Source organism: Cavia porcellus, unplaced genomic scaffold (genome assembly GCF_034190915.1).
Source record: "Cavia porcellus strain 051 isolate PalLab524CR breed Dunkin Hartley unplaced genomic scaffold, mCavPor4.1 scaffold_19, whole genome shotgun sequence".
Taxonomy (NCBI): domain Eukaryota; kingdom Metazoa; phylum Chordata; class Mammalia; order Rodentia; family Caviidae; genus Cavia; species Cavia porcellus.
Window position 1 is genome coordinate 54,501,710 of NW_026947502.1, and position 24,987 is coordinate 54,526,696.

Genomic DNA, 24,987 nt, shown 5'->3' on the forward strand with positions numbered 1-24,987 from the left:
TAGGCACCTGAAGTTCTCCCTTTGCAAAGTGTGGCCACAACTTCCTTGCTTGGTTTTAGAAGATTAGATGACAGTAGCTCCTAGAACGTTACAGTAAAACCTGTTGCCCACGTTGGGAAAGGAGGGGCACCATTGTCCTTCCCAGTGACCTGTTCAGAGGGCAGCGGCCTGTGGATACCAGGCTGTAAGAGGCCTCCAAGGTCAGCTGCACAGCGCATACTGCTCAGGCTGACCAAGGAGTGAGTCTTCTCAGGAACTGCCAGCCCAAGGTGCATCCTGTCTCCCTTCCTGGACTTCAGGCAATATCTGAGGACATTCTGATTGTCAGGAAGGACCTGGGTAAGGTGGTTGCTATGGCATCTTATAGGTAGAAGCAGGGATGCACAAACATTCTGCCATGCTCCATGGGGCCCTTGCAACAAAGAACATGAGTAGTGCTGAGGTGGAGAAATTGAAGACTGAAGTGACGAGGGCTCTGGCTGTCTGCTGGGCAGGTGAGCCCAGAGGGTCTGCATTCTTCAGGCCCCTCGTGGTGGAGCTGGGCTTGCCCCCAGTACGCAGTCTGCTGGAGAACCAGCTCAGGATAGCAACAAGGAGGCAGACTGAAGTCCCAGCTAGAGTCACTGCTGCTCTGTGGCCTTGGAAAAAAGCATGTCCCTTGTGCAGACCTGTTTCTACTGAAAAACTGGGCCATGATTTATCTACTTCACAGGAATATCACAGGACTCCTTTTGTAGTCTGTTAATGTCACTGCTGTTGGAAATGATTGCATTCTTTGCTCAGAAACTGGTAACTCCAGCCCAGACTCCTGGGAGATGAGAGAGAGCCTCATCCATGTCTCCAGCCTTCTTGTTGGGAGAAATTCTGTGGGCTGTCCACACGTGTCCAGCCAGACGTAGAGATGCTACCACACATCCTAGCAGAGCCCTCCAGCTGCAGCATGCCAGCTAACACTCACACCATCTGTATGCCACATCTTCCCATTAACTACACTGTGCAAACAAGGCAGTCAGTAGCAAGGATCTTCCCTGAGAGCAGCCCTGGGGTGTGAGGGCACCTGGACCTCTACGCTGCAGGTGCATCACGGAGGGAGAAGACAGTGGGCCTCGCCTGGCTCATGCTATCTCCACCTTAAAATGGAAAGCCAACACGAATGGCATTCTTTCTTTTAAAGGCTCATAATATGATTCTCTTTAATGTAATTAATACTGGTCTAATTGAGGCAATGAGAAAAATTTTTCAGGTTACCGTGGCATGCAGGATTATGTAACAGACAATTAATTGCCTTTGGCCATAGTCACGTCAAACTTTTTCACAGGATCTTTACCCTGTAGTAACCAAAAGACAAGTGATTGGTACCAGAGTCTAAGAAAAAGACATTTTTAGTCCCATTTTAACAAGAGGTTCCATAAGGTTAGTCTGAGGTTACCCGCCTGGAAAGACCAGCAAAGTTCCCCGGTTCAGAGCAGGGGCTCTGGAACCTGAGGCCTGGGAGGGGCCTGGGACAAGTTATTACCCCTCTCCGGCTGCTGCAGAGATCCACTGAGATCCATGCAAAAATGCTGGGCATTTTGTAAGATCTGTCATGTGCAACTCTCTGTTGTTTTATTGCATGGTTCATGACTCCCAAGCTTTCTGAGGTTCACTAAAGGATGGGGAGGGGTGCATAGGCAGACTGTGGCAGGCTCTTACCCACAGGACCTGTCTAGCTTAGCTGCCTGCACTCCCAGCCTGAACCATCTCTCTCCTCTTTGCAGATCGGGCACATTGAAGGACAGCCTGAGAGGAAGGGGGTCTTTCCAGTGTCCTTTGTTCACATCCTGTCCGACTAGCAGAAAACAGAAGCTTCAGACTGCCTGCGTCCTTCACACAAGACCGCTGCCTCCATGTAACCCCATGCACAATGTGTATATAGCTGCTGTTACAGAGAGACACTCGGGCAAGGGCCACCTCAGGAGAGGATGTAGTGTGCTGTAAATATCTTGTGTTCTTCTGCCTTCGCCAGTATTAGGGTAGCCTCGGCCCGGTTCGCCTTACTGGTTTGCCAAAGCCATCCTTGGCGTCCAGCACTTACATCCATCTATGCTGTTTTATAGACAAACAGGGAAAAAAAAAGCGTAGGAACTGCTGGCTTTGCAAATAGCAGTGGGCTCCAGGGGCCACTGAGGAGCATAGAATTGACTGTGTTCCCAACAGCGCAGTATTCTCAACCATGTTACCAACAATGCAGCGTTAGCAAAGAGGTGGGTTCTGTTCTCCAGGTGACGCTTTCAGTTAGCTCCGTGACAGACCAGTCTGTAGTCATCTGTGTACACAGTTTACAGCTACAAAAACCAACTGTGGTGTTTATTATAGGAGAGTGCCGAGTTAAATGTTTTACACCTTTAGCAAAGTATTCACTGACCCAAAACTCTCTGTAGCGTCTTAACGCACACAGCCTCATGCAAGTTTCAGCAAGTGGATCTGTACTGTCCCTGGCGATGGGTGCCCGCCCTGAGATATTACCTCATTATGCAAAAACATATCCCATGACTATTTTCACAGAAGCTTAAAACACGTCTGATGAAGTTTAACTTTCAGGAACCAGGACTGCCAGAAAATACTAGCCTCTACCATATGCATGCATCTAGAAGCTTACCTGAAATCTGCCTTTTATAAAGGAATAAATAGTGTCAATAAGTTAACTGTACATTTTTTAAACTTGATTGCCATTAAAGCAGAAATTATAAGGTTTAAGAACATTTGTTTCTAGTCACTCATTTGACCTCCAGAGTATGAATTTACGTATTATGAGTCAGCATCCGCTAAATGTGTCAGAGCATCTAAAGATTGTTTTTACATTGTTTTCTTAGTTCTCAGACAAATTTAAAGGATTATTCAAGATAAGGAATTTAGAAATCAACCCTTTACAGTTTTCCCAGTGTAGAATCCAGGTGCTGAAACCAAGCTTTTCTTTCTCCATTCTGTTTCTTAAACCCCAGTTGTAAAGTAACATTCTCCCGCCTTAAGCTCTATCCAAGACAAGTTCCCTTTAAGTCAGTTCATAACCAAGTTCTGGAACGCTGCTGTGACTTGCACTGTGAAAAGGGCGCTCTCTCTCTGCAGAGCCCCTCCCTCCCTCTCTCTCTCCCTCCCCCCGCCCCCTCCCCACCCCGTCTGTGTGTCTGTCACTGCCATGCTTGCGCGCACTCTTCTCTCCCATGTCCTGTTCTTGTTTTGTTTACCGTCCCAGCCACGCGTGTCACCATTGAGAACGTTGTACATGTCTCAGTGTTGACCTCAGCACGAATCTGGGAAGAGCCCAGCAGCTCTATCACACAGTCGGTGGGCCGTTCAGATTCCCAGGCGCATTGCCGCTCTGGCATTACATTCACTTCAACTGCTATTTCGGCAGCAGCACGGAAGACTTTTTAAGCAGATAATCTTGGCAATGAATGAGAAATGTTAATTTCACAGAAGCACAACTCCCAGCAACACTGTAGGAAAGGCCTGCTCTCCCAGCCACAGTGCTCAGTAACCGTTAATTTACTGCTGCTTTACTGGTTACTAGGAACACTCACATAGCCACCTGAACAGCAGACCTTGCGTGACAGACCTGCAAAACACCTATCAGCTGTTAGAGGGAACTAGTTTTAAGCACTTGATTCCTTGATGCCAGGGCACATGTAAACCCCACAGGAAACTAGGCGTGGGCAGCACCTGGCCCTGTGTTGGTTCCGCAATGGAGTCCAGCAGGAGGCCAGCACTGAGGCTGCCCAGTGCACCTCTTCATTCATTATACACTTTTAGTGACATGAAAGAGCCGTTCTTTGTTGTGGCCTAGGCTGTTCTCAGTGATTTGAAAATAAACTGGCTTATAAAACACACACAAAAGCTGTATCTCTAAAATGATGTGGAATCGATGTCTGGTCCTCCCATGTCATAGCACCTCACAGATGCGTTTTCATAGCTTTCTCTTTCTGGTTGTGTTTTCATTTCCATCAGGAAATTGAGTTCTCTAAGCCAGCTTACTGTAGGACATAGGAAAATTAAATAGAAACACCATTGGCAGTCTTGTTGTATTTAAATCTGATCTTATTCTTAAACTCATGAGCCACTATCTGCAATTTTGTACAGGATATAGTATTTTGAAGTTATGGGACCTTACAAAAGAAATAGCAAATTAGTTCTTTCCTGGAAATGGGAAAGTTATGTTCTGCAAATAGCGTGTCTTATTTTACTGTTGAACAGCAATTGCTATTTATTTTTTTATTGCCTAGAACTTGGACACCTTGTATAGGAATCCTGCAGTGCCACTAGTTAGACTCCGGATCCTCATCTGGTTGTTGCCCCAAACATCAGTACCCTTTTCATTTCACATGTATTTAATGTGACAGTTTTCAGTAATGTATGTGTTAATTTCTACTTTTTTTAATATTTAAAATTGCTTTTAAATAAACATATTCTCAGTTGATCCCAAACATCTGAAATCAGGCCATTTTGTGAGTTGTCTGCTGCTCTTCTGAATGGAGAAGTCAAGACTTGGTTGGCTTTGCCCTGGGAGGACCTAACACCAGTCACCATGGCCCCTGGATCAAAGCTTGCAAGTCCCAGCCTTCCCAGCTGACCCATGATGGCCTCGGCACTGGGTCTTGCTGTCAAGTGGCAGTACGCATGCCCAGGGCTGAGTCATAGATGACCCAGGCCCCAGGTGCCCCACTTGTGTCATCTCCTTGGTCCGTGGAGGCCCCCAAAAGGCACAGACCTCTCACTTCAACGGCCCGGAAGTGAGTGAGCCATGTGCAGAAGGTTCCCAGCTCAGAGATCTCCCAAGTGAGGAGTCCACAGCCATGGAGACTCCACGGCAGAAACGGGCTCAGCGGTGGACACCAGGATGAGGTCGCACCATGGGTTTCCTTCCTGAAAGCCAGCCAGTTCAGTCTCCACACAGCCAGGCAAGACACGTGGCTGGGGAAGAAGGGCATTGGCACGGGAGCTGGTGCCTGTGTCCGTTAGAGTGTTTCAGGGAGAAGCTTCCTCAGTGACCTAGAAACTGGACTGGCACAGGTCCCCACCATGGGACCCCAGGTGCTGATGGCAGACGCCCTCGGTCCTGTGTGTGCACCCTGCAGCCACCTGGGAAGCAGGTGTGGTCACAGTGTGCCCTGGAGGAGGAGGAGCCGAAGAGCTGGAGTGCTTGCCCGAGGGCACAGACAAGTGACCAGCAGCTGTGTGACCCTCCTTCCTTTCTGCTCCCCACTAAGCCATCCCACCTGCCCCATCCCAGTGTGTGGGAGCAGGGGTCTTGGCTGGGCTCACCTGACCTTTTCTCCTGTGTACATTCTCCTTGGATTGTACCGCTCCCCGGGAGCAAATGTTTGTTTACCTGGTTTGGAAGTTTGAGTTTGCTCTAACAGCTCACTTCAGGAGGCGGCCGCTGAACAGCAGGCAGGAGGACACCTTCGGCCAGGCCTTTCTGTCCATTGCTTGGAGTAGAGACAGAGGTGTTGTTGTGACCCTAGGCCTCAGCACTCGGTGTTCACAAGACCAGACAGCCCTGTGCAGAGCGCTGCGTTGAGGCTCACGTCATCTCAGTAGTGCTGCCAAGGGAGCCATGGTCCCCTCCTACATTTGACACCAAAAGATGCGTGATCATAACCAAAGTGGGGCCACGTGTGATCATGGTGGCTCAGTGTGGTGCCTGTGTGTGACACCCCCACCCCATGTCGCCCAACCTGGACTTCAACTTTCAATCCTCCTGCCTTAACTCCCAGAGCGCTGAGGTCATAGCGGTGGGCCACCATCTCATGGCCCTGTGCTGCTCTGTTTGAAGAGAAACAGTCAAAACTGGCCTGCCCAGGCCTCTCCCTGCAGGTCAGCCGTCAGGGCAGCATAAACACTGAAATGAGGTTTGTTCAGAAGTGACAGTGCCTGTTGGAAGGGCCCACAGGAGTGTTTCTGGACAGCAACCTGGGGACAAGCAGAAACTGTCCCAGGGTCCTAGAGTGTGACCGAGACTGAGGGACAGCTCGAGTCTGAGCCCGGCAGCCCGAGGGCGCACTGAACCTTGCATGCTCTGAGCAGGAGTTGGAGCAACATGAGCTGCGGTTCTGCAGAAGTCTTGCCACACAGGAAGCCCCGAAGAGGCTCGGTGGGCCAGGACTTCGACTGCAGAACCACAGATGGAGAAGCGTTGTTCAGCTTCACACTTTAGCAGGGAGAATTGAAACTTTGCTTTGAGGGACTGGGGATTTAGCTCAGCGGCATAAGCACCTGCTTTGCAAGCAGGCAGTCATGAGTTCCATCCCTGGTACCGGAAAAAAGGAAAAAAAAAAAAAAAGAAAGAAACTTCGCTTTATAGTTCCAAGTAGATTTGAGAGAGAGCGCTCTGGCCTGAAAATACAACGGGCCTCGGTTTCCAGATTTTGGCCAGCATCCTCTGCGGTCTTCAGTATTAAAGCCAGATTACTGAACAAGGCATGGTGACACAGGCCTATAATCCCAGCAGTGGGAAGCTGAGGCAGGAGGATTACATATTCAAGCCCATGTAACCCAGCATTTAGGCTGAGGCAGAAGGATTGGCTCAGGTTCTAAGCCAGCCTGAACTGCACAGCAAGACCCTGTCTCAAAAAACTAAAAAAAAAAAAAAAAACTCAGTCTGAGCAGCTCGTCAAATTTGTAAGACTGTGTTTCAAAACAATTATTTTTTAAAGGGATTGGAATGCAGTTCAGTGCAGAAGACCCTGGGCTCCACTCCCAGTACTGAAAAGAGAGTTCACCTCCTCAAAAATACTTTACTTGCCTCCCCTAGTGACAAGTGACAAATTAGAGAAATGAACCTGTGACTGCTTGACATGCAGTCGGTGACCACTGGCATTCCCCCAGTGAGTGCAGGACCCGAAGCCTCCCGCAGTACCTAGAGGGCACCCAGGGGTGGGTGGAGAAGGCCAAAGCAGCTTCTACAGTGTGCTTCACTGCCAGGGGCGCTGGGATTCCCCAACACTCCCCCAGCTGCATCCTAAAGGGACCGCCAGCTGGCCTGGCGCTCAGTCACCTTTGACCCGGTAGACCTGGAGCCCACAGGCAAGGGCTGCCCACCCCTTGCCCCAGGTTGTCACTGCTGCACGTCATGCACTGGATGAATTTGCTAGAGCAGCTCACAGAACACAGCAGACATATCTGCAGGGTTGTTATAAAGGCTATGAGGAAAGTCTGAGGAGGAGAGGCCAGAGGAGGACAGGAGTCCACTACTCCAGGAACTGCCTCTGCACCTGCATCCGGAGTGGCTGATGGGAAGCACCCCAAAACCTGTCATTTGAGGGTTTTGTGGATGTTTCATTACATAGGCATGATGAATTAAATCACCAACCTCTAGTGATTAATTTAACCCCAGCCTTTCTGCCCTCCTGGGAGGTTAGGAATGGGGCTGAAAGCGCCTAACCTGCAAACCTGCCCTGGTCTTTGCAGTGACCAGCACCACTGCTAAAGCCAGTAGGAGCAGCCAGCCAGCCTTCATCTGCGTACAAAAAGACACTTGGCACTGAGACTCCAAGGATTCTAGTTGTGTGCCCTAAAGAGGAAAACCAAATACCACATAGGACTTTCAGACCTCACAGCACCTGTGGCTGAAAGGGGTCACATTCGCTGGTCTCCTCTCAAAGCATGGGCAGTATCCATCCCCAGGGAGGGCTCGAAGGCCCTGCCCACTCCCACTGCGTTGTGCTGCTGGCATCAGGCAAGTTAGCTGCTTGACGGGGCCAGGATCCACAGGAACCCATCGTCTGAATGTGCAAACTTAGTTCCCACTCAGCTGGAGCACTTAAAAACTCCAGCCACTCAAGCATGGGCAGGAAAATCAACCGTGGTTCAACGCCAAGCTGGACAATAACTAAAAACAAATCTGGGGCAACCCACTTTCTGGGTCCTCTCTGTCTCTCTTAGAAACTTTCTTTCTCTCAGTAAATTCTTCCTACTCTTAACCTCTGTTGTCCCTAGAATTCATTCCTCGATTTTAGAGAATACAAAGTTGGTGTTTTGGACAGCCAGCTCGCTGGGAGTTATATTTCCATTATATCATTCTGAGGTCTTCCACCAAGATAATTGGACAGAAGAGGTAAGAGTTTGCTGTCATTTTCATAGATCCTGGGTTGTGACTCGCTTAGGTAAAAACAGCAGATCTCAGACACCAGGAGTCCCCTGCTAGCTCTGTCTCTGGCCACCAGTCAGCCCCTGTCAGGAGTGCCCTGTATGGCTCTGCCTCCCGAAGAAAGTGGGGACGCAGGAGCGCCAGGAGCACCCAGGGTTGCCCCTCCCAGCTGGTCCTTGTGGCATACAAGCCCCATTCTCTCTGTGCCAAAACAGAGGACACCAGGTGGTGACCCAGCTTCCAAGGAAGGGAACCAAGGGGGTGGTGGAGAACAGGAGAAAAGGCAAAGTGAAATCCACCAGCAATGTCAGTGAGAGCTAAAGAGATGCCAGAGCCCTTGGTGAAAATGCATGCATGTGTTGGCCAAAAGCCACTGAAGTCAGTGCAGATCTGTTCAAAATCTTACAAGGCTACCCTAGTTGGCCAACAGTGGAATGTATGTGAACTGGAAATAGACACAGTTCCAGTAAGAAGAATGAACTTTTTACAACTGTCCAGTACAAGCTGGCTGAATCTCATGCTGAACTTGAGAACCCAGGCTCAAAAGGACTTACTGTGTTATTTCACTTAATGTAGAGGAGTAGAGAGTCTCTGTGGGATACTTCTGCAACCAGTTCACCTCTAGGAGGGGGTCCAGGGAGAGGATTTGGGGTGCAGATACCATTCAGTTTCTCTAAGCACTGGTCACAGGCTCTCACTTCTGGCTTGCGTTCAGTGGCTTGGTTGGATGGCTGGTTTTGTGGTCTTGGACAGTGAACCCAGGCCATGACTTGTGCTAGGCACGGGCCCACCCCTGAGCCGCGCCCCAGCCTCTGACTGACGTTTTCCCATCTGTGTGCTCTTCCCAGGGGTATGCTGGTAAAGGTTTAGCTCTTCTTAAAACCTTTACTTGTAGCATTTTTGCCAGTTCCTGTGGTGTAAATATTCCTCCTATGACTGATTATAAGCTCCCCAGATGGCGTCATGGAATTCTCTTTTTAGTTTTCTTTTCTTTTCTTTTTTTTCCATTTTCTCAGTCTCTCTGTGTGGAGTAGGCTGGCTTAGATTTCACAATCCTCTTGCCTCAGCCTCCTGAGTGCTGGAATTATAGTGTGTACAAGCCTTTAGCAGTGTTTTGTTTTGTTTTGTTTTGTTTTGTTTTTCAAACAAAGTCTGCCAAAATGCAAGGTGAGAACAGGGGCAGGATGAGAGAAGCCCCTTCTTACTCCAACCCCTGCCAGCCCACCAACCAGTACTGACACTTTTTTTTAAAGGATCGAAACTTTTATTGAGATAATCTATATACCATGTACTTCACTCCTTTAAAGTGTACAAATACTTACGAGTCGTGTGACTACAGCCACAATCAGTTTTATTTCCATCACCCAAAGAAACCCACCCCCACTAGCAGCCCGGCTTCTTTCTTCCTGGACCCCTGATACCCGTGACTTCCGGTGTCTACGGCTCTGTCTCATTTGGAAATTTCATGTGGATGGAGTCGAACAGTGTGTGCTCCGCCACTGGCTTCTTTGATCCTCCACCATGTTTTCAGGATTTGCCCAGTTACACCCTGTCTGTCTTTCTGTCCTTTTCATTGCCTGGTAATTTCCCTGCCTGGATATTCTTTCCCTGCTAGTAGACTTCCGAGCCATGTTCGCCTTTTCGCTGTGGCGGCCAGGCTGCTGGGAACATCTCTGGCACATCTGCGCAGCATCGGGCAGGGCCTTTGAGCTGCTCCTGTCACACTGGGGCACAAAGCGAGCCTGCCAGTCACAGTCAGGCTGTCTGCAAAGCCCCGGGGCAGCAGCCCGATAATCATGAACGGATTCCTCCCCTGGGGAGGAGAGGACAGACCTCTCCTCCCTGTGTGCCCCCTCGCAGTGCCACGGACAGTGGTGTGGGGGTGACATTCTCAACACGCAAAGCTCATGGGGCTCATTCAGGCCATGGCAAGCAATGTCCTCTACTCAAAGTAGGGCGGACACAGGTCAGTCACCAGCTGCCCACAGTGTTGGTCTCAGTGGCATGGGCACTGCCATGTCCCTTATGAGGTGGGCAACAGACAGCTCACAGCATTCTAGGATAGGCCTGGTGTAATTTGTCGCTATGCGTACATCATATCTTCATAAACACTTTGAAAACAAAGTAAGCAGGCAGGGAGGTCCATGCCTATAAAGCCTAGCACTCCAGGAGGCTGAGACAAAAGATAACAAGCTCAAGGCCAACCTGGGCAACTCACAGAGAGCTCCTCTCTGCGTCAGAGTTAAAGATTGAAAAGGGCCGGGGGTGCGGTCCAGTGTGTAGCCCTCGGTTCCGGTTCCGTAGGAGTGCAGAGTGGATTAAATACATGGGATTCCTGCCTCTGGTCTGATGGCTGTCAGGAGCTCAGTATGTGAGTCTCTTCTGCCTGCCGTCTCTGTGCCCACTGCCTGGTACCTCCAGGGTGCTCGGTTTCCCACAACTGATTTTATTTGGGGAAGCTTGAAACTGTTCTCTTGCCTAGTGAGAGGGGAGCAGGGGAAACAACTCTGCCTTTGCTTTCGTTATTATTAAGTCTGTGATAAACAGAAGTGCTTCTCAGCTTCTCCGGCCAAGGAGAAGTTTGCTGTCAACTGAAACCAAAAGAAAGTGTCATTCATGTGGCCGCCCACACTGGGGAACAACCTTTCCGGCCTAAGCATTTCTCACTGCGCCCATAGTAGGTGTTGCCCCTTCGTGGGGAGCAGCTTGGACACCTCATGCCCTGGAGCCCTGGCGCAGCTGCTTCGGTCCCCACCCCAGAGCAGCAGAGTCTAGAGGCTCAGACCCAGATTCCCCACAGGTGGGTGCGGAGTCACGAGTGGGCTGCCCAGGACAGGCTGTGGGTTTCAGCACTGTGCCAGCAGTTCCTCCTCTTCACCCACCCGCTGGGCCTCAGCAGGGAGGTCCCTGGCCCAGGTTACGCATGGCCTCTGCTCCACAGTCCTTTGCTGGGCTGGGATGCTGTGTCCATCCTGGGGCACTCAGGGAGCACAACCCCAACAGCGGTCTCCCCAGGGTGCTCTGCCTCCCAGGCAGCCTCCGAGTCAGGTTTTCCCAGTGCCAGACCTGCAGAGCCCAAGGCAGCAAGTCAGCGGCAAGGCCAGAGCCACCAGGGCCGCCTGCACTGAGAAACCCCCACCCTGGGCAGCCCTGACCCAGGCAGCCAGCGATGGCCCTCTGAAAAGCAACACCTGCAGGGCTCAACTTTTTAACAAGCATGGGGATAGGAAAGCAGAAAGAAGAGGCCTGCTGGCACTGGCCCAGTCCACGTCCTGTGCTCTCCGATCCCCGCAGGGTGCTCCCAGTGCCCTGGTGTCCTCCTTGCCAGAGGGGCACTGCCCTCCCCACCTGCCCAGAGCGCCCATAGGATAGAGCACTGGGGCCCACACTGCCACCCTCCATGCAGTGGACTCGGAAAAGGAGAGCCAAGCACACGGTTATGAGTGACCTGAGAACGACGATACCAGAAGCAGCCGCTGTGCCAAGATCTGAGCCTGTCTCTGTCGGCACACATGCAATTCTGCTTGGGCAGCACCCAACCGGAAGGCAGAAGGGAGCCCCATTCCTCTGGGAAGCAGAGGCAGGAAGATCCCAAGTATGAGCCCGGTCTGTGCAATTTAGCAGTTTAGTAAGTCTCTAAATTTAAAAAGTAATAACTGTAAAGGTCTGGGGATGTAGCTCAGTGCAGTTCCTGATTTCAATCCCCAGTACCACGAAAGGAAGGAAGGAAGGAAGGAAGGAGGGAGGAAGGCAGGGAGGCAGAGGAGAGAAACAAAAGCAAAAAATCAACACAGCCCTGCCTTGGGGAGACCCTGAGCCATCTGAGTAAAACAAATGTACGTGGTGTTTAAATTAAGCTGTTTCAAGGAGGGGCCTCGAAACAATAACATTGTAATCCTTTTGCACTACTTAAGAGGGACGAGAATTATTAATACTTCGACCACAATTCCAACTCTTGGGAATTTTTCCTAGGAAAAAGATGATATTCTGCTGTTAAGAATTTCACATCAGTGGCTACTTGTGATCTCCCCACCCATTAAAATAAAATGTGGCCACAACCACACAGAATGCATATATACAGTGTGCCAGGGCGTCGGGGCAGGAGCTGGCACAAAAAGGCCCAGCGCATCTTGGCAACGCAGTGCCACAGCTGTCACACACATCCCACGTGAGAACCATGTTCCCGGAGGATTTGCACACGTGGTGCTGAGGTCCGGCTCATCCTGGGTGTAGCCATTCTGAGACTAATTTTATTAGTGTATCAGTGGGGTACTGGTACAATCATCTTGAAAGCAAACAGTAGTACGTGGCACAGTGGCCTGTAATCCCGGCACCCTGGGAGGCTGGTGCAAAAGGGTCACAAGTGCAAGCTCAGCCCGAGCACTTTAGTAACTGAGACTTCATCTTAAAAATCATGAATGAGGAAAGGAAATGAAAATAGCTCATCATATTTAAGAAGTCCGAAGTGTACATACCTACCCAGTACCCAACACTCCACACTTGGGGACTCAGGGTCTTTCCTACCCATGCACGAGGAGACACAGACAAGGAATCCCCCAAAAACAAATTGTTTAAAGAGCAAACGCCGGGCACCATGGACCTGTTGTCTGGAGGAGGAGGAGAAATAGTGTAGAGTTGCTTCAAGGGAGCACTACGCAGTGCTGATCTATTTTGGAAAGAAAGAACCCATCGTTGAGACTTTGCTCTATCCTAGGACTGCACAGGGCGCCCTGCCCTCGAGGCTCGGCCACCTGGCCTCCTGATTACCCACAGGCAGGCAGGCAGGCGATCATCCCCAGGCAGGGTAGGGCTCCTCCTGGGGGGGGGTCCTCCCCATTCCTTTGGTGCAGCACAGAGGAAAGTGAGGAAAAGCTCTTGTGGAATGTGGGCGGGTGACAGGCAGCCTGCAGGGGGATAGAACGTAGCACAGTGACACTTGCGGTCATCCCAGGGCTCTGGGAGGCCGGGGCAGCACAGCCACAGGTTCAAGCCCACCCTGGGCAACTTAGCAACGTAGAGAGACCCTGGCCCAAAACAAAAACTGGGCTGGGGTCCAGCTCAGTGCCAAGGCCCTGGTGCCACCCCAGCTCTGCAAAACGGGCCCAAACAAAACCAGCGAAAGGTCAATTTTCGCTGCGAGGCCCACAGAGGTTCTGGGTCCCGGCCGAGAAACGAGGAACCTGAGGCCGTATGAGGTGAAAGGATCCTGTCACGCGGATAATTAAGTCCCAGAGCTGGAATCAGAACGAGGTTCCCGCCTCCCAGGATTGGTACAGTGAGTCCTGGAAGCAAAGCCTAGTGACTTCTTAAAGCAAATCATGGGGAGGCCAGTGTGGTCCAGTTAGGTCCTGGAGTGGGTTATCCAGGGTCCTGGCTTGCCTGGATGGCTGCGTGAACACAGCCTGAGGCAGACAGAAGAGTTTACAAACAGAAGACTGAAGAGTGGTAGGGGGATGCGTTTACCCAAGGAAACAATGCTCTGTGCGTAAGAACACAGAAGAGAAGATGTGAAGACACCAAGGGAGCGATTCTTTTCACAGTTGGAATATATTCTTATGAAACATTTTCTAATTTTTGGTTCTTTTGTGATGTAAGTTGTCCTGCCTTCACCGTAATTGGTGGTTTTTCACTGGCATGTAAGTAAACTGAATATGTAAAATTATGGATTGAATTATAAAAAGTTTTTCACATTTTAAGTTTCAGTCACTTTCTTTTACTTCTCTGTCAGTATACAAAATTCTAAAAGAATTTTAAAAATACCAAAAAAAAAAAAAAAAAAAAAAACAAACAGCAAAAGACAGGAAAGAGCCTCCCGAAGGGAGGGGCCCGCTGAGCAGGCAGGTGCGTTTCCTGTGCCTGAGATGCTCACAATTAAAACAGAAAGACAGACAGACAGACAGACAGATTACACACCGGATGCTTCCGCTCTCCCCAGCTTCCCCTGCGCAGGGACACAGACGGTGCACGTGGTGGAGGAAGCCGAACACGGCCGCTGGTCACCTCAGCGCTGTGTCCCTTCAACACATTTGTTCTGAGGTCCTGGGGACTGAGCTGGACCTTCACACTGAGCTGTGTCTTCAGCCCAGTTTACTTTATTTTATTGGGACAAGGTCTCGCCAAATTCTTAAATCGCAAAGTCTGGTCTAGAACTAGTTACAAAATGCTGGAGAATTACACAAACATGTGGGGTTAATTTGTGGGGGCTTCACTGTACCTTTAAATGTGCCCTGTACCTTTCAGTCTTCTCCCGTACTGACTCACAGGAGAAGAGAAACTCTGTGACACTGCTCAAGCTGGCTTGGAACTTTCCATCCTCCTGGTTAGCTGGAGTTCCTGGTCTGCACCACCAGCCGAGGCTCCTACTGGTGCCTCTAACCACAGCTACACCACAGACTGCTTTGCCCAGACCCCCTCCCGGGACTTTTCCTTCTGCGGGAGGGTACGAGGGAGGACTGCTGCAAGTCCACCCTGCAAGAGGAGGGTACAGTGACATCAGGGGCGCCTCTGTGCCCTGCCCGGCCCTGTCCCCTGGAGCCCCAGACAGCTGAGCGTGGTTATGATCACCCCCATTTTACTGATGAGTGAACTGAGGCCGAGAGCATTTAGGGAGTGAAGTGGCAGAGTATGTCTTGGAAACCTGCAGTCAGCAAGCAAATAGGGTACGATTTTAAACAACCAGGACACTTCCAACAGGAAGCTCTGTGTGTGCCTAAAACAAGAAATTTCAAGCAAAAAGAGATAAAGAAACATGGATTCGTTTCAGATGCCCCTTACTGGATTGGCCTTTAAAGTTTGAGAGGTCTGATTTTTTAGTTCTTTATATTTACTAGACTGTAGTCCTTTGTCTGAGGAACAGCTGGCCAACATTTTGCTCCCACACGGTGAGTTGTCTCTTCACTCTGTTGGTGGTTTCTCTTGCTGAGCAAAAGCTTTTTAATAAGATGAGATCCCAGTTGTTGATTCTTTATGATAGTTCCTGTGTGATCAAGATTTTGTTCATAAAGTCTGCCTGCGCTGGTGTCTTCAGGACTTCTATCTCCTCCACCTTCCAGAAGATTTACTGCTTGCATTTTAATGTTTAGACCTCTGGTCCGTTTCAACTTACTTTAGTGCATGAGGAAAGATTCGGGTCTGGTTTTAATCTTCAGTGTGTGGAAAGCCGGTTTCTCGGCACCATTTATCAAAGACGCTTTCTTCCAGTGGAGCTGTTTAGCACCTTTTGTCAAAAATTAGGGGACTGTCTAGAATTGCTTCTGCATCTTCTAATCTGTTCCATTCATCCTTAGGTCTGGTTTTCTGTTTGCTTGTTTTTGTTTGGGTTTTGTTGTTGTTTTTATCCAGTTTTTCCATGCTGTTTTTATCAAAGTAGCTTTATATTGTAATTTCAAGTGAGGCATTGCGATGCCTCCTGCCTTGCTTTTGTTGCCCAGAATTGCCTTTGCTATTCTAGGTCTCTTCTGGTTCCAAATGAATTTTAGGCTTGTTTTCTCTAATTCTGTGAGACAGGCTGTTGGAATTTTGATTGGGACTGCTTCTAACCTGTGTAACAATTTTGGAAGTATGGCCATTTTCACTTTATGATCTTTCCTACTCAAAAGCAAGGGATACTTTTCCATTTTTTGATATTACCTTTTTCAGAGCACTGTAGTTTTCCACGCAGAGATCTTTTACTTCCTTTGTTAGATTGATTCCTGGGTATTTCATTTGGTTTAGATCCTACTGTGAAAGTTGTCGTTTCTCTAATTTCTCTCTCAGTGAGTTTGTTATTAGCATACAGGAAGGCTATTAATTTTCAAATGTTGAATTTGTATCCAGCTATGCTACTAGATTTGGTTATTAAATCTAGAAGTGTTTTGGCAGAGTTTTGGGAGTCTTCTAGTAGAGTATAATTTAACTACTTCCTTTCCTATCATTAATCTTTTTCTCTTGTCTTTTTGCTCTCGCTTATGTTTCCAGAAATATATTGAATAAGAGTAGTGACAGTGGACATCCTTGTCTGCTGATTTGAGAGCGAAAGCTTTCAGTTTTTGTACATTTAGTCTGATTTCAGCTGTTGTTGTCATAGATGCCTTTTATCAGATTGAGATAAGGGCCATCTTTATCTTCCAATTTTCTGTATGGTTTTGTTGTAGTCAGGGCTTGCAAGGGAAACAATTTAATACAGGATGTATAACTTATAGGATTATTTTATAATAATCATCCAAAGAGTCAAATACCAAAGAGTGCAGGGAATCTGTCCACACACTGGAGACTCAGAGAACCCAGTGGAGGGTCTGGATCCCAAGGCAATGTCCTCCATGAGTCCAGCTGGAGACCTAGAGTCCATGATGACAATGTCTCCTGCAAGTTTGTGTCAAGGATCTGTGCTAAGAAGGCCCAGAGGTCAGCGGTGGGACTGAGGCAGCCTGTACATAGGTGGCCTTTGGAGACAGGTCCTCCGGTGGGCACCAGGCTCGGTGAAGGGTCTGAGGGGACTGCCCAGGCCTCCTGCTCCCTGGCGCTGCAGTGAGGGACCCCTCCCTTGTGTGTGCCCCTTGCCAGCCCTGAGGGTGTCTGACTCTGCCGCCCTGGGAAATCTGAGCAATGCTGGAGCCGGACTGGACCTTGGAAACTTTGCAACCCAACCTTGGTGTTGCAGGTGAGGACCCTGAGGAACGCAGCCTCCTGGCCAGAGTCCTTCTAGAACGTACTTAGCACGGGAGCTGTCTGTACCCACGCAACCACTTTCCTCCTGAGGACCAGGCGCCTCTGCTACTCAGTGGCGCTGGTGCATGGTATTGCAGTTGGACCTCTCAGCATTACAGTCACTAATCACAAGAATCATTTTACATCGGTTTCCAGGCCCTGTTCACCTCCTTAGCAGCTGTGCAACCCTGAACAGAGGACTTGGCCTTCCTGACCCTTCCTCCCTGGGAGCCCACATTTCCAGGGTCATCATCACCCACGTGAAGGCTGGGGCACTGGCACAGCGCAGGATTCGAGACCTGGGAGCTAGGGTTGGGGTTATTCTATCTTCACCCAGCCCGAAATCTTTTCATCTGTTACATTTTATCCCCACCTTTACTTCCCTCATCAAAAAACAGCCTGGGAAAGGGAAAGAAACCAGGCTGCGGCATTGAGGCTCCGATCCCGACTCCAGGGGCCCAAGGGAAATCACGGTGGTCAAGCACCTGGGAAGCACTCGTGAGGCCCTGGCTTTCAGCCCCAGCCCTGTAGAAAGCAAAAACCATTAATCAGTAAGTAAGTTTGAAAGGTAGATTTGTTTCCCTATGACTGGGGGAAATCTCTGTTCTTATCATCTAGGCTTATTTTATATTCCACAGGATGCCAGCAGCACCTTGGCAGGAGCAAACTATCTCTAAAACACGAGCTCTTTCGGGTGACACAGGTGCCCACGGGTGCAGTTTCTCTATATGTAACTGTGATGTCTGCAGAACAAAGCCGTTCTGGGGGACAAGGCCGTAGGCCAAGTGAATGCCTGCCTCGCTGACCGCCCCTTCCCAGGGAGTGGGCTGGGTCACCATGCTCTCTGCCACACCATAGCCTTGGTTAGTTTGGGGTCATTGTGTGCCTGTGTGTGCTGCTGGTGGTGGTACCAGGCTTGGATTCAGGGCCTTTGCACTAAGCTGCATCCCCAGTCCATTTTTTAAATTGTAATGTAGAGACAGTGTCTTGCTAAGTCTCTGTTTGCCTGGTTTGGGCTTGAATTTCCTTTCCTGCTGTCCCAGACTATAGGGGCGCTAGGATCATGGCCACCAGGCCCTGCTTAGCTGTCACTTTCCGGCATGACAGGACAGTGCCCTGTGGCCTGTCCTCAGGTCCCCAGAGGCCTGAGGAGCTTGGTGGGAATGAGGGCGTGCCGGTGCCTCAGCCTCGTCCCTGTTACCCGGTTACCGTGCACACGTGCAGGTGGCGGGTCAAAGGACTGTCAGAGACTGCGTGCGTCACTGCACTGCACACAGCGGCTTCTCAGGGCGCCCTGCCTTGGTCTGAATGTGCCGGGGCTCGCTGTGTAAAGGGCCAGGTGGGCAGGAAGATGGGGGTGAAATTCTCCCTCCCAAAGTCTGGAGCTAATAGGGACCAGGGCTGGGATCTGAATTCCAACTCAAATGTCCTATTCGAGCGGGGTTACTCTTTTCTTTCCCCCCAGAAACACAAACTTATCAAGTTATGTAAGTAAAGGTAATGGTACCCTAAGCGCATCACTCAATCTAAATTCCTTCTTCTTTCTCTTATTAAAGGGTCATCCTCAGCCCTGCTGTGGAAACGCTGCCAAACTGCAATACAGCAGCAGTTCTACTTGTTAGTAATTTTCTCTTTAAAAAATTCAGGTGAAAATCACATTCCATGTGGGTAATCACCTTCAAACGAACCATGCAGTGACCCTTTGACTATTCACTGTGAATCATAACCTTGACTTCCCTTATTTATTTATGGATTTTCTGTCTGGGATTGAACCCAGGACTTTTACAATGAGCTGCACCCGCAGCCCACATTTTATTTTTATTTTGAGACAAGGTCTTGCTAAGTGGCTCAGGCCAAGTTTGAACTTGTGAACCTCCTGTCTTAGCCTCCGAGTGCTGGGATCATAAGTGTTCACCACCACACAGTTTAATTCCAAAATATTTTTTGTCTCCCCCAAAGGAAACCTTGCATCCCACTAAGTACTCCTCCCTACTCCTCCTCTGGACCTGAAATCACTCACTCCGTGGTCTAGAAGCCCTGGGTTCTAAGTGCCTCAGTGAGGACCTCGGTAGGGGAGGCACTCGGCCACACTCAGCCCCCGCCAGCTCGAGGGTCAGCAGAGCCATCCCAGGCACCGTCTAAAACGGCCGCGCTGCCACTCTGGACGGTGTCCCTGCCAGCTTGGGCCAGGTCTGGGTCCTGGGGGGGGGGGGGGTCCAGGCAGTCAGGCTGTCCCTGAGTCTGCTGTCCTTGTGAGGGGATGTGGAGTCTGCTTCACTGCAAAATCTTCCCCAGAAGGATAAACTCGCCTCCCGGCTACCTCTTCCACACACCACAGGACGCACTGTGCAGCTGCTCCGCGGGGAAATGCACGTTAAAGGTGAATATTTGCAGGGCTTTTGCTCATATCATGGAAATCGCAACTTCTGCTCAAAGGACGTGAGGACAGCTTGTGCCAGAGGAGACGCAGGTTCTAACACTGAAAACAAACCACAGCTTTATGGTTCACAGACATTGAAAATTCATGGACTTGTGTAGTCCTCTAAGTACCAGAAGGCAATGGTATTACTCCCATTTTACAGATGAGGAAATTGAAGAGGCAGAAGTGAAGTGACCTGCAGAGGGCTGCAAGACAGGCCTTCCTGGCCCCAGACACAACCAACCCTCAGAATGGCATCTATGGCTGTCGGAGTTGATGCCCTGGGGATTCAGAACAGGGCCTTTCAGAACCGCCAGAGTCTCCCACTGTGTCAAATGGATCAGGATCTGACTGAAGGAGCTAAGTTCACTCTCAGCCTCGCTTTGTCCCTGGATGAAGACCGTGCTCCTCACGAGACACTCATAGAGGAGAGGATGGAGCAGAGCGCAGGCTCAGTGTGACCTGGGTGCTCTCCCCAACCCCCGTTAAGCTATTTTCTCCTCTCTGTAGCGTTACATTCAAACTGCAGGTCACCAGCTTGCTGGAAAATTCCCTCCGTGTGTTAAGCAATGATTATGATCCTGATAGCAACAAAGGTGATTGCTAGCTCTGTCCTGGGTGTGACCAATGCTGGGCGCTGCCGATGAGCCATTCCATTCGAGCCTCACCACAACATAGAGAAGCAATTGCTGCCTGTTGCATCACACAGGTGAAAAAACCAAGCTTGGAGTGGGCGAGCGCCTGGGCTTTGCAGTTAGACAGCTGGGTTCATGCCCAGCTCTGTCTCCAGCCAATTTGCATGGCCCTGGATGAATTCCTCCATGCCCAGCTTCACAGGGCTGCTTTGAGAGATAGGTGAAGTGGGCACAAGGTCTGCACCTGGTGAGCACTTCCTATGTGTTCAGGATTATTAACGCCTTTCCCAAGGTGGCCCAGCTCCGCCGGACCGAAACCCTTTCCTCACCACTCCTCAAGTTTACCTTAGTCCCTGATTCAGCTCCGGGGCAGCCGGGCACCTGTCTCTTAGGGGCAGGAACACTGGGGCTCTGGCAGGCATCGCTGCTGAGGGGATGACAAGGAGATCTGGACTCGCTGACCTGGGACCTGATTTCTCTTTGCCCAAATGCCTCTAGCAACTTTCAGGGAAGTTTTCCGGTCTCCTTCACCCTGCCTTCCAAACGGAGTACACACCCTTCCCAGTACGGTTCTCCGATGCTTTCATGCAGGACACCTGCCACCCTAGGGGGTGCCCTGGACGTGTCACCTCGGTGCCCCAACTCCTGTCTCTAGACCGAACACTTGTCTTCAAGAAAGGCATGGGCTGCGATCCAGTGGGCACTCAGTACCGCTGGGGCACAGCTTAGAGGTGGACGGGGAGGAAGGGACAGGAGGGGAGGGCGCGAAGGGGCTGCTGGAACCCTCGGGTGCCACCGGGAGACGGCCTTCAGAGAGCACTGTCTGTGTTCCTGGGAAACCTGGCTGCACTTCGGGCTCAGGATGGGCCGGGCTGGGGCAGGGAGCAGGGGAGCGAGGATGCTCCGGGACCTTTCCGCGGTGCGGAGAGGAACCCTCCCGCAGCCGCCTGCAGGGAGGGCGTCTTCCCGGGCGCGGGCCGAGCTCCGCACTGCACAGCGAATGCCAAGTCCTCGGGAGCCCATTTCGGTCCCGTGCCCTCCCGCCCGCGTTCTCCTTCCCCGTGGCGCTCAGCATCCCCGTGCCCGTCTCGCTCCGGTTCCCAGGTACGACCCGGTCCGGAACCGCCCGGCACGCAGCAGGGCCTCGGCCAGCGGAACGCACGCGGCGAGGCGCCGCGTGGTGACCTTGGGGCGCCCGCACCCTCCGCGCGTGTGCGCCCCGCGCCTCGCCCAAGGTCGCGCTGCGGGCCGGGCCGGGCCGGGCCGGGCCGGGGCGCGGGCGGCGGGGCGGGCCCGGCGGCGGGGCGGCGCTGACGCGGGGCCGCGGTGCGGCGGCCGGGGGGAGGCGCGTCGCCAGCGTCCTCTTTTGTGCAGCGCCGGCGCCCGGTTCGGGAAGGTGCGCAGCGCTTCCTCTTCCTCCCCGGCGCCGCTTCCTTTTATAGCGATCTCTCGCCTGCGCTCGCCGGGGCCGCGGCCGCCGCTGCTCTCCCTGCTCCGCCCGCTCCGCCCGCCGCGCCGGGCCGCTCGCGAACCTGCGGCGGGGACGCGCGAGCGCCGACCCGGAAACGGCGGCGGCGCCAGGCTCCCGCGCCCGCGCCCCGCGCCTGCCGCCCGCGCCGGCCTCAGGTAGGTGCGGCCCCGCGCGGGCCCGGGCGGGAGCTGGGAGGGCGCGTGGGGCGCGCGTGGCGCTGGCCTGGGCGCCGAGGTCGGGGGCTCCCCACCCCCTCCGGGCGGACACCCCGGGGCCAGGGGGCGGCCAAGCCCCCGCGCGGCGCTGCCCGTGGCCCGCTGCAGGAGGGAGTTGGGGGGCCGGGCGCCCCGAACGAGGAACTGGGGCGAGCCGAATCTCCATCGGCCTGGAGACTTCCTCCTCGGGCAACCGCCACCACCAGCCTGCGTTTAAAGAGCACTTCCTCCTTGCCTTTTATCGTCTCATCAGCTTTTAAAGGTTTTATTTTATTATTTTGGAGGCGCGGGGGTCACTCTAGTTCAGACCGGCCTCGAACCGTGTCACCCAGGCTGGCCTCGAACTCTCAGGGATCCTTCTGCCTCAGCCTCCCGAGCGCCGGGATTGCAGACCGTTTTTTAAATGGAAGCTGAGTGTTCACGGGTGGGTGCTCTGCCTGAGCTGCAGAGCTCTCTTGGGGCTGCGTGCGCACCCAGTGGTCTGAAAGGAACCCGTGTGTCCTCTGTCGAGGGTGGGGAGAAAGAGGAACCAGGACTTCCCGCGCCAGAGGCCCCCGGGGTGGGAGTGAGGTGTCACTGCCCCAACCTGCTGCCAAAATGGAGGGGCGGGTGGAAAGGAGGCCTGCAGGGCCGGCTCACGTGGACTTTGCCTCTGGGTTTAATTCTTGGTGCTGCTCCTTACCAGGTTGGCGACCTTGGCTGAATTGAAACCCTCTCTGAGCCTTAGGCTGTCTGTGAAATGTCTGTGAAATGGGCTGCTCTGGGCTGGGCCTGGAGGAGAAGAGCGAGTGTGGGTACTCTGGCCAGGAGGGGGCGCTGGATGCAGGGGTCCTCTGTTGTATAGGAGTGGTACTCTGGAGCCTGGGGCACGCCTGCCATCTTGGCTCCTCTGCCTTGTTTTGGCACCCCAGTCCCCAGAGAACCGCGTTTTACCACCTTGGTTCCGTGGGTTCCACCCTCCCTCCAGAGGAAGCTCCTTTTGGGGAACTCCTGACTCCCCAGGAGGAAGGAGCTTCACCCCTCACTCTGAGGACCCCCCTCCCAATCCTTGGAAGATCACACTGGATGGTAATAAAAAGCAGGCATCGTCTTGATTGCCACGGGCAGATGATGGCTGAGGCGGCTGCCACTGCTGCCAGCTGGGATGATTTCCCAGGCCCGGGGCTTCCTGTAATTGTGGAGGAAGCTGGGGAGAGGTGGGTTTCTCCCAGAGTCGGGCTTGGAGAAGTGGTCAGCTGGCCTGAGCTCTCTTCCTGGAGAGCCATGTTGTCATTTGCCTGCTCTAGATCCTCTTTGGGGTTTTAGCATAGGAGGGGCAGCCTGCTCTGTGTGTATGCGCTGTGTGTGTGCGCAAAGTGTGTGTGTATAAAGGAGGTTACAGTGCGATACTGTACTTGGAAGTGGCTTTCGGATGAGGACTCAGGATGCATGTATGCGCTTTGCTTTGGGAAATTGGGCTTCTCCGATAGCTGCCCCTCTCCTTTCTGAACTCCCAAAGCCTTCTGCAGACCCTGGATTCTTAAGCAGCAGGGTGCAGCGGATGAGTCTGGGTGCCGCTGGTATTTTAAGCGGCAGCAGGAAGCTGCAGTTTGGGCATGTGCACATTCGTTTTGAACTCATGCTGTGGCCACGGTTGAAACATTGCTTTCTTTTACTCAGGCTTGGAGCGAGTCCAGGACTTGCCCGAGCCCCTCAGCCAGTGAGGGATGATGCCAGGCTCTCCCCTGAGTCCTGACCTACAGGGCTGAGATTCTGTCTGGTAGGGTCTGCTGCGTCCTGAGTGGGCTTTGTGTCTCTGGCACCAGAGGCCACCTGGCCTGTGCTGCAAACCTGGCTCACAGCTTTTGACAGGATGCGTAAGAGTAATGGCTTCGCTCTTGATGAGGTACAGTCTGTCTCATCTCAAGGTCAGGACACTGGCTTGTAGTGACCTTGAGACTGTCTTCTGGCTCCTCCCAGCGGGGACCTGTGCTGATGGTCTTCCATCAGTATCCAGCGAGTGACAGAGAGGAAGGACTCCTGGGGGACCTGGTACCAGCCTGACTGCCATCTCTTTGATGGAAGAGACCACCATCCACATGGCTCAGCAGTCTGAGCCTTGGCTGTCTCCAGCAGAATGGCCCAAGATAGTGCTGTGCAGGGGAAAACTCAGGTTTCTAATCAGCAGTCTTTCGCCACATGCTGACCACAGCCTCCAAACCCTCTTTCCCATCTCTCACGAGGCAGAGGAACACAAGAGAGAGAGATTCCCATTAACACCTGTGTGCCTAACCTGTGTCTTCGGCCTTGAGCCTCAGTCTTCCCATCTGTGAACCAGGCAGATAGGTCCTGGGTGTGTGCTGCTCAGGGAAGCTTCATAAGTATAGCCTGGAGCATGACTGCTTCCTGTTGTTGCCCTGGGCGGGGGTGGGGTAGGGCCCCTCTCTCCTTCCCTCAGGGGACACATGGCCAAGGCTTGTGTAAGACTTTGTGAGTGCCATCTTGCCTTTTGTTCCCAGCTCAGGGGAGAGGGGTGCTTTGCCTGTTTCTGTGCCTGCCTGGGTCCTAAAGCCATCCCTGTGAGTCCATGACACTCATTCAAGTCCTCAGTGACCTTCATTCTCGCCCCTTCCTTCCTGCTTGTGGCCGGGACTTGACCTCCCCAGGTTCTTAAGTTGGCGAAGCCCCTGTGGCTCAGTGGAACGGGCGTCTCTGAGAGTCTGGGTAGTTGGTGAAAGAGGTGACTTAGTCGCCAGAGATGCCTCCGACGTAGCCTTTCCTGTCTCTGGGCAGCAGGGCGATAGGATAGGGCCTGGGCTGCTGGGGTTCACACCCTGGCTGTCTGCTGCTCTTTGGCTCTGTGACCTTCGGCTGGCTTTGTCTTTCAGGTGAGGAATGGTGATAGCCACCTGCCTTTGTAGGGAGACTCGGAAGTTCAACGCACAGCATGTTGGTGCTCAGTGAAAGTCTGTTCCTCCCTGGCCCGGGCACTTCCTGTCCCTGCCTGGTCCTGCAGTGCCCTCGGAATCAGCCTTTGAGCCTCCTGAAGTCCGGGCGCACTGTTTTAGGCCTGTCCTGGACCGTGCAGGGCTCTGTGAGTGGAAGATGCTTCCCCGAGAGTCGAAGAGTGGGTGGGAGCGGCTGGTTTGCACACCGTCTGTCCCATTGATCTTCCCTGCTTGTCGGAGGCTTACTAGTGCCATCTGCTCCTCCAACATCTTGTTTATAAATATATAAATAATCAAGTCGATGAGGAGGTTTCTTCCAGAAGTGTTGCCGAGATTGATTTTTATAAATTTCTAACATAGTGTGAAACCATTGAAGGAATTGCAGAGTTTATTAAAAAACTGAAACTGTTATTTTGCAAAAGTTCCTTACTTTTTAGGCTGACGGGATGGCAGGGGTGGAGGATGAGAGGGAATACTTCCTGAGCGTGGGTGTGGGTCCCGGAGCAGGGA

General features: G+C 52.1%; 2 protein-coding genes across 28 annotated transcripts in view; both read left to right on the forward strand.

The window, feature by feature from the left end:
- The window catches only part of Asap1 (ArfGAP with SH3 domain, ankyrin repeat and PH domain 1), a 356,971-nt gene extending 352,511 nt beyond the window's left edge, over positions 1–4,460 (forward strand). For all 5 annotated transcript variants that reach the window (XM_063231067.1, XM_063231069.1, XM_063231068.1 and 2 more), the window contains one exon: positions 1,758–4,460. In XM_063231067.1, the coding sequence (XP_063087137.1) occupies positions 1,758–1,832 (75 nt within the window). In that variant the 3' untranslated portion in view covers positions 1,833–4,460. The remainder of the gene's footprint in view (positions 1–1,757) is intronic.
- Positions 4,461–21,403: 16,943 nt separating this feature from the next.
- The window catches only part of Cyrib (CYFIP related Rac1 interactor B), a 146,715-nt gene continuing 143,131 nt past the window's right edge, over positions 21,404–24,987 (forward strand). For 16 of the 23 annotated variants that reach the window (XM_063231087.1, XM_063231078.1, XM_063231079.1 and 13 more), the window contains exon 1: positions 21,404–21,490. The gene's annotated coding sequence lies outside the window, so the exon portion shown is untranslated. The remainder of the gene's footprint in view (positions 21,491–24,987) is intronic. The other 7 variants (XM_063231077.1, XM_063231082.1, XM_063231099.1 and 4 more) reach the window with 1 other exon arrangement.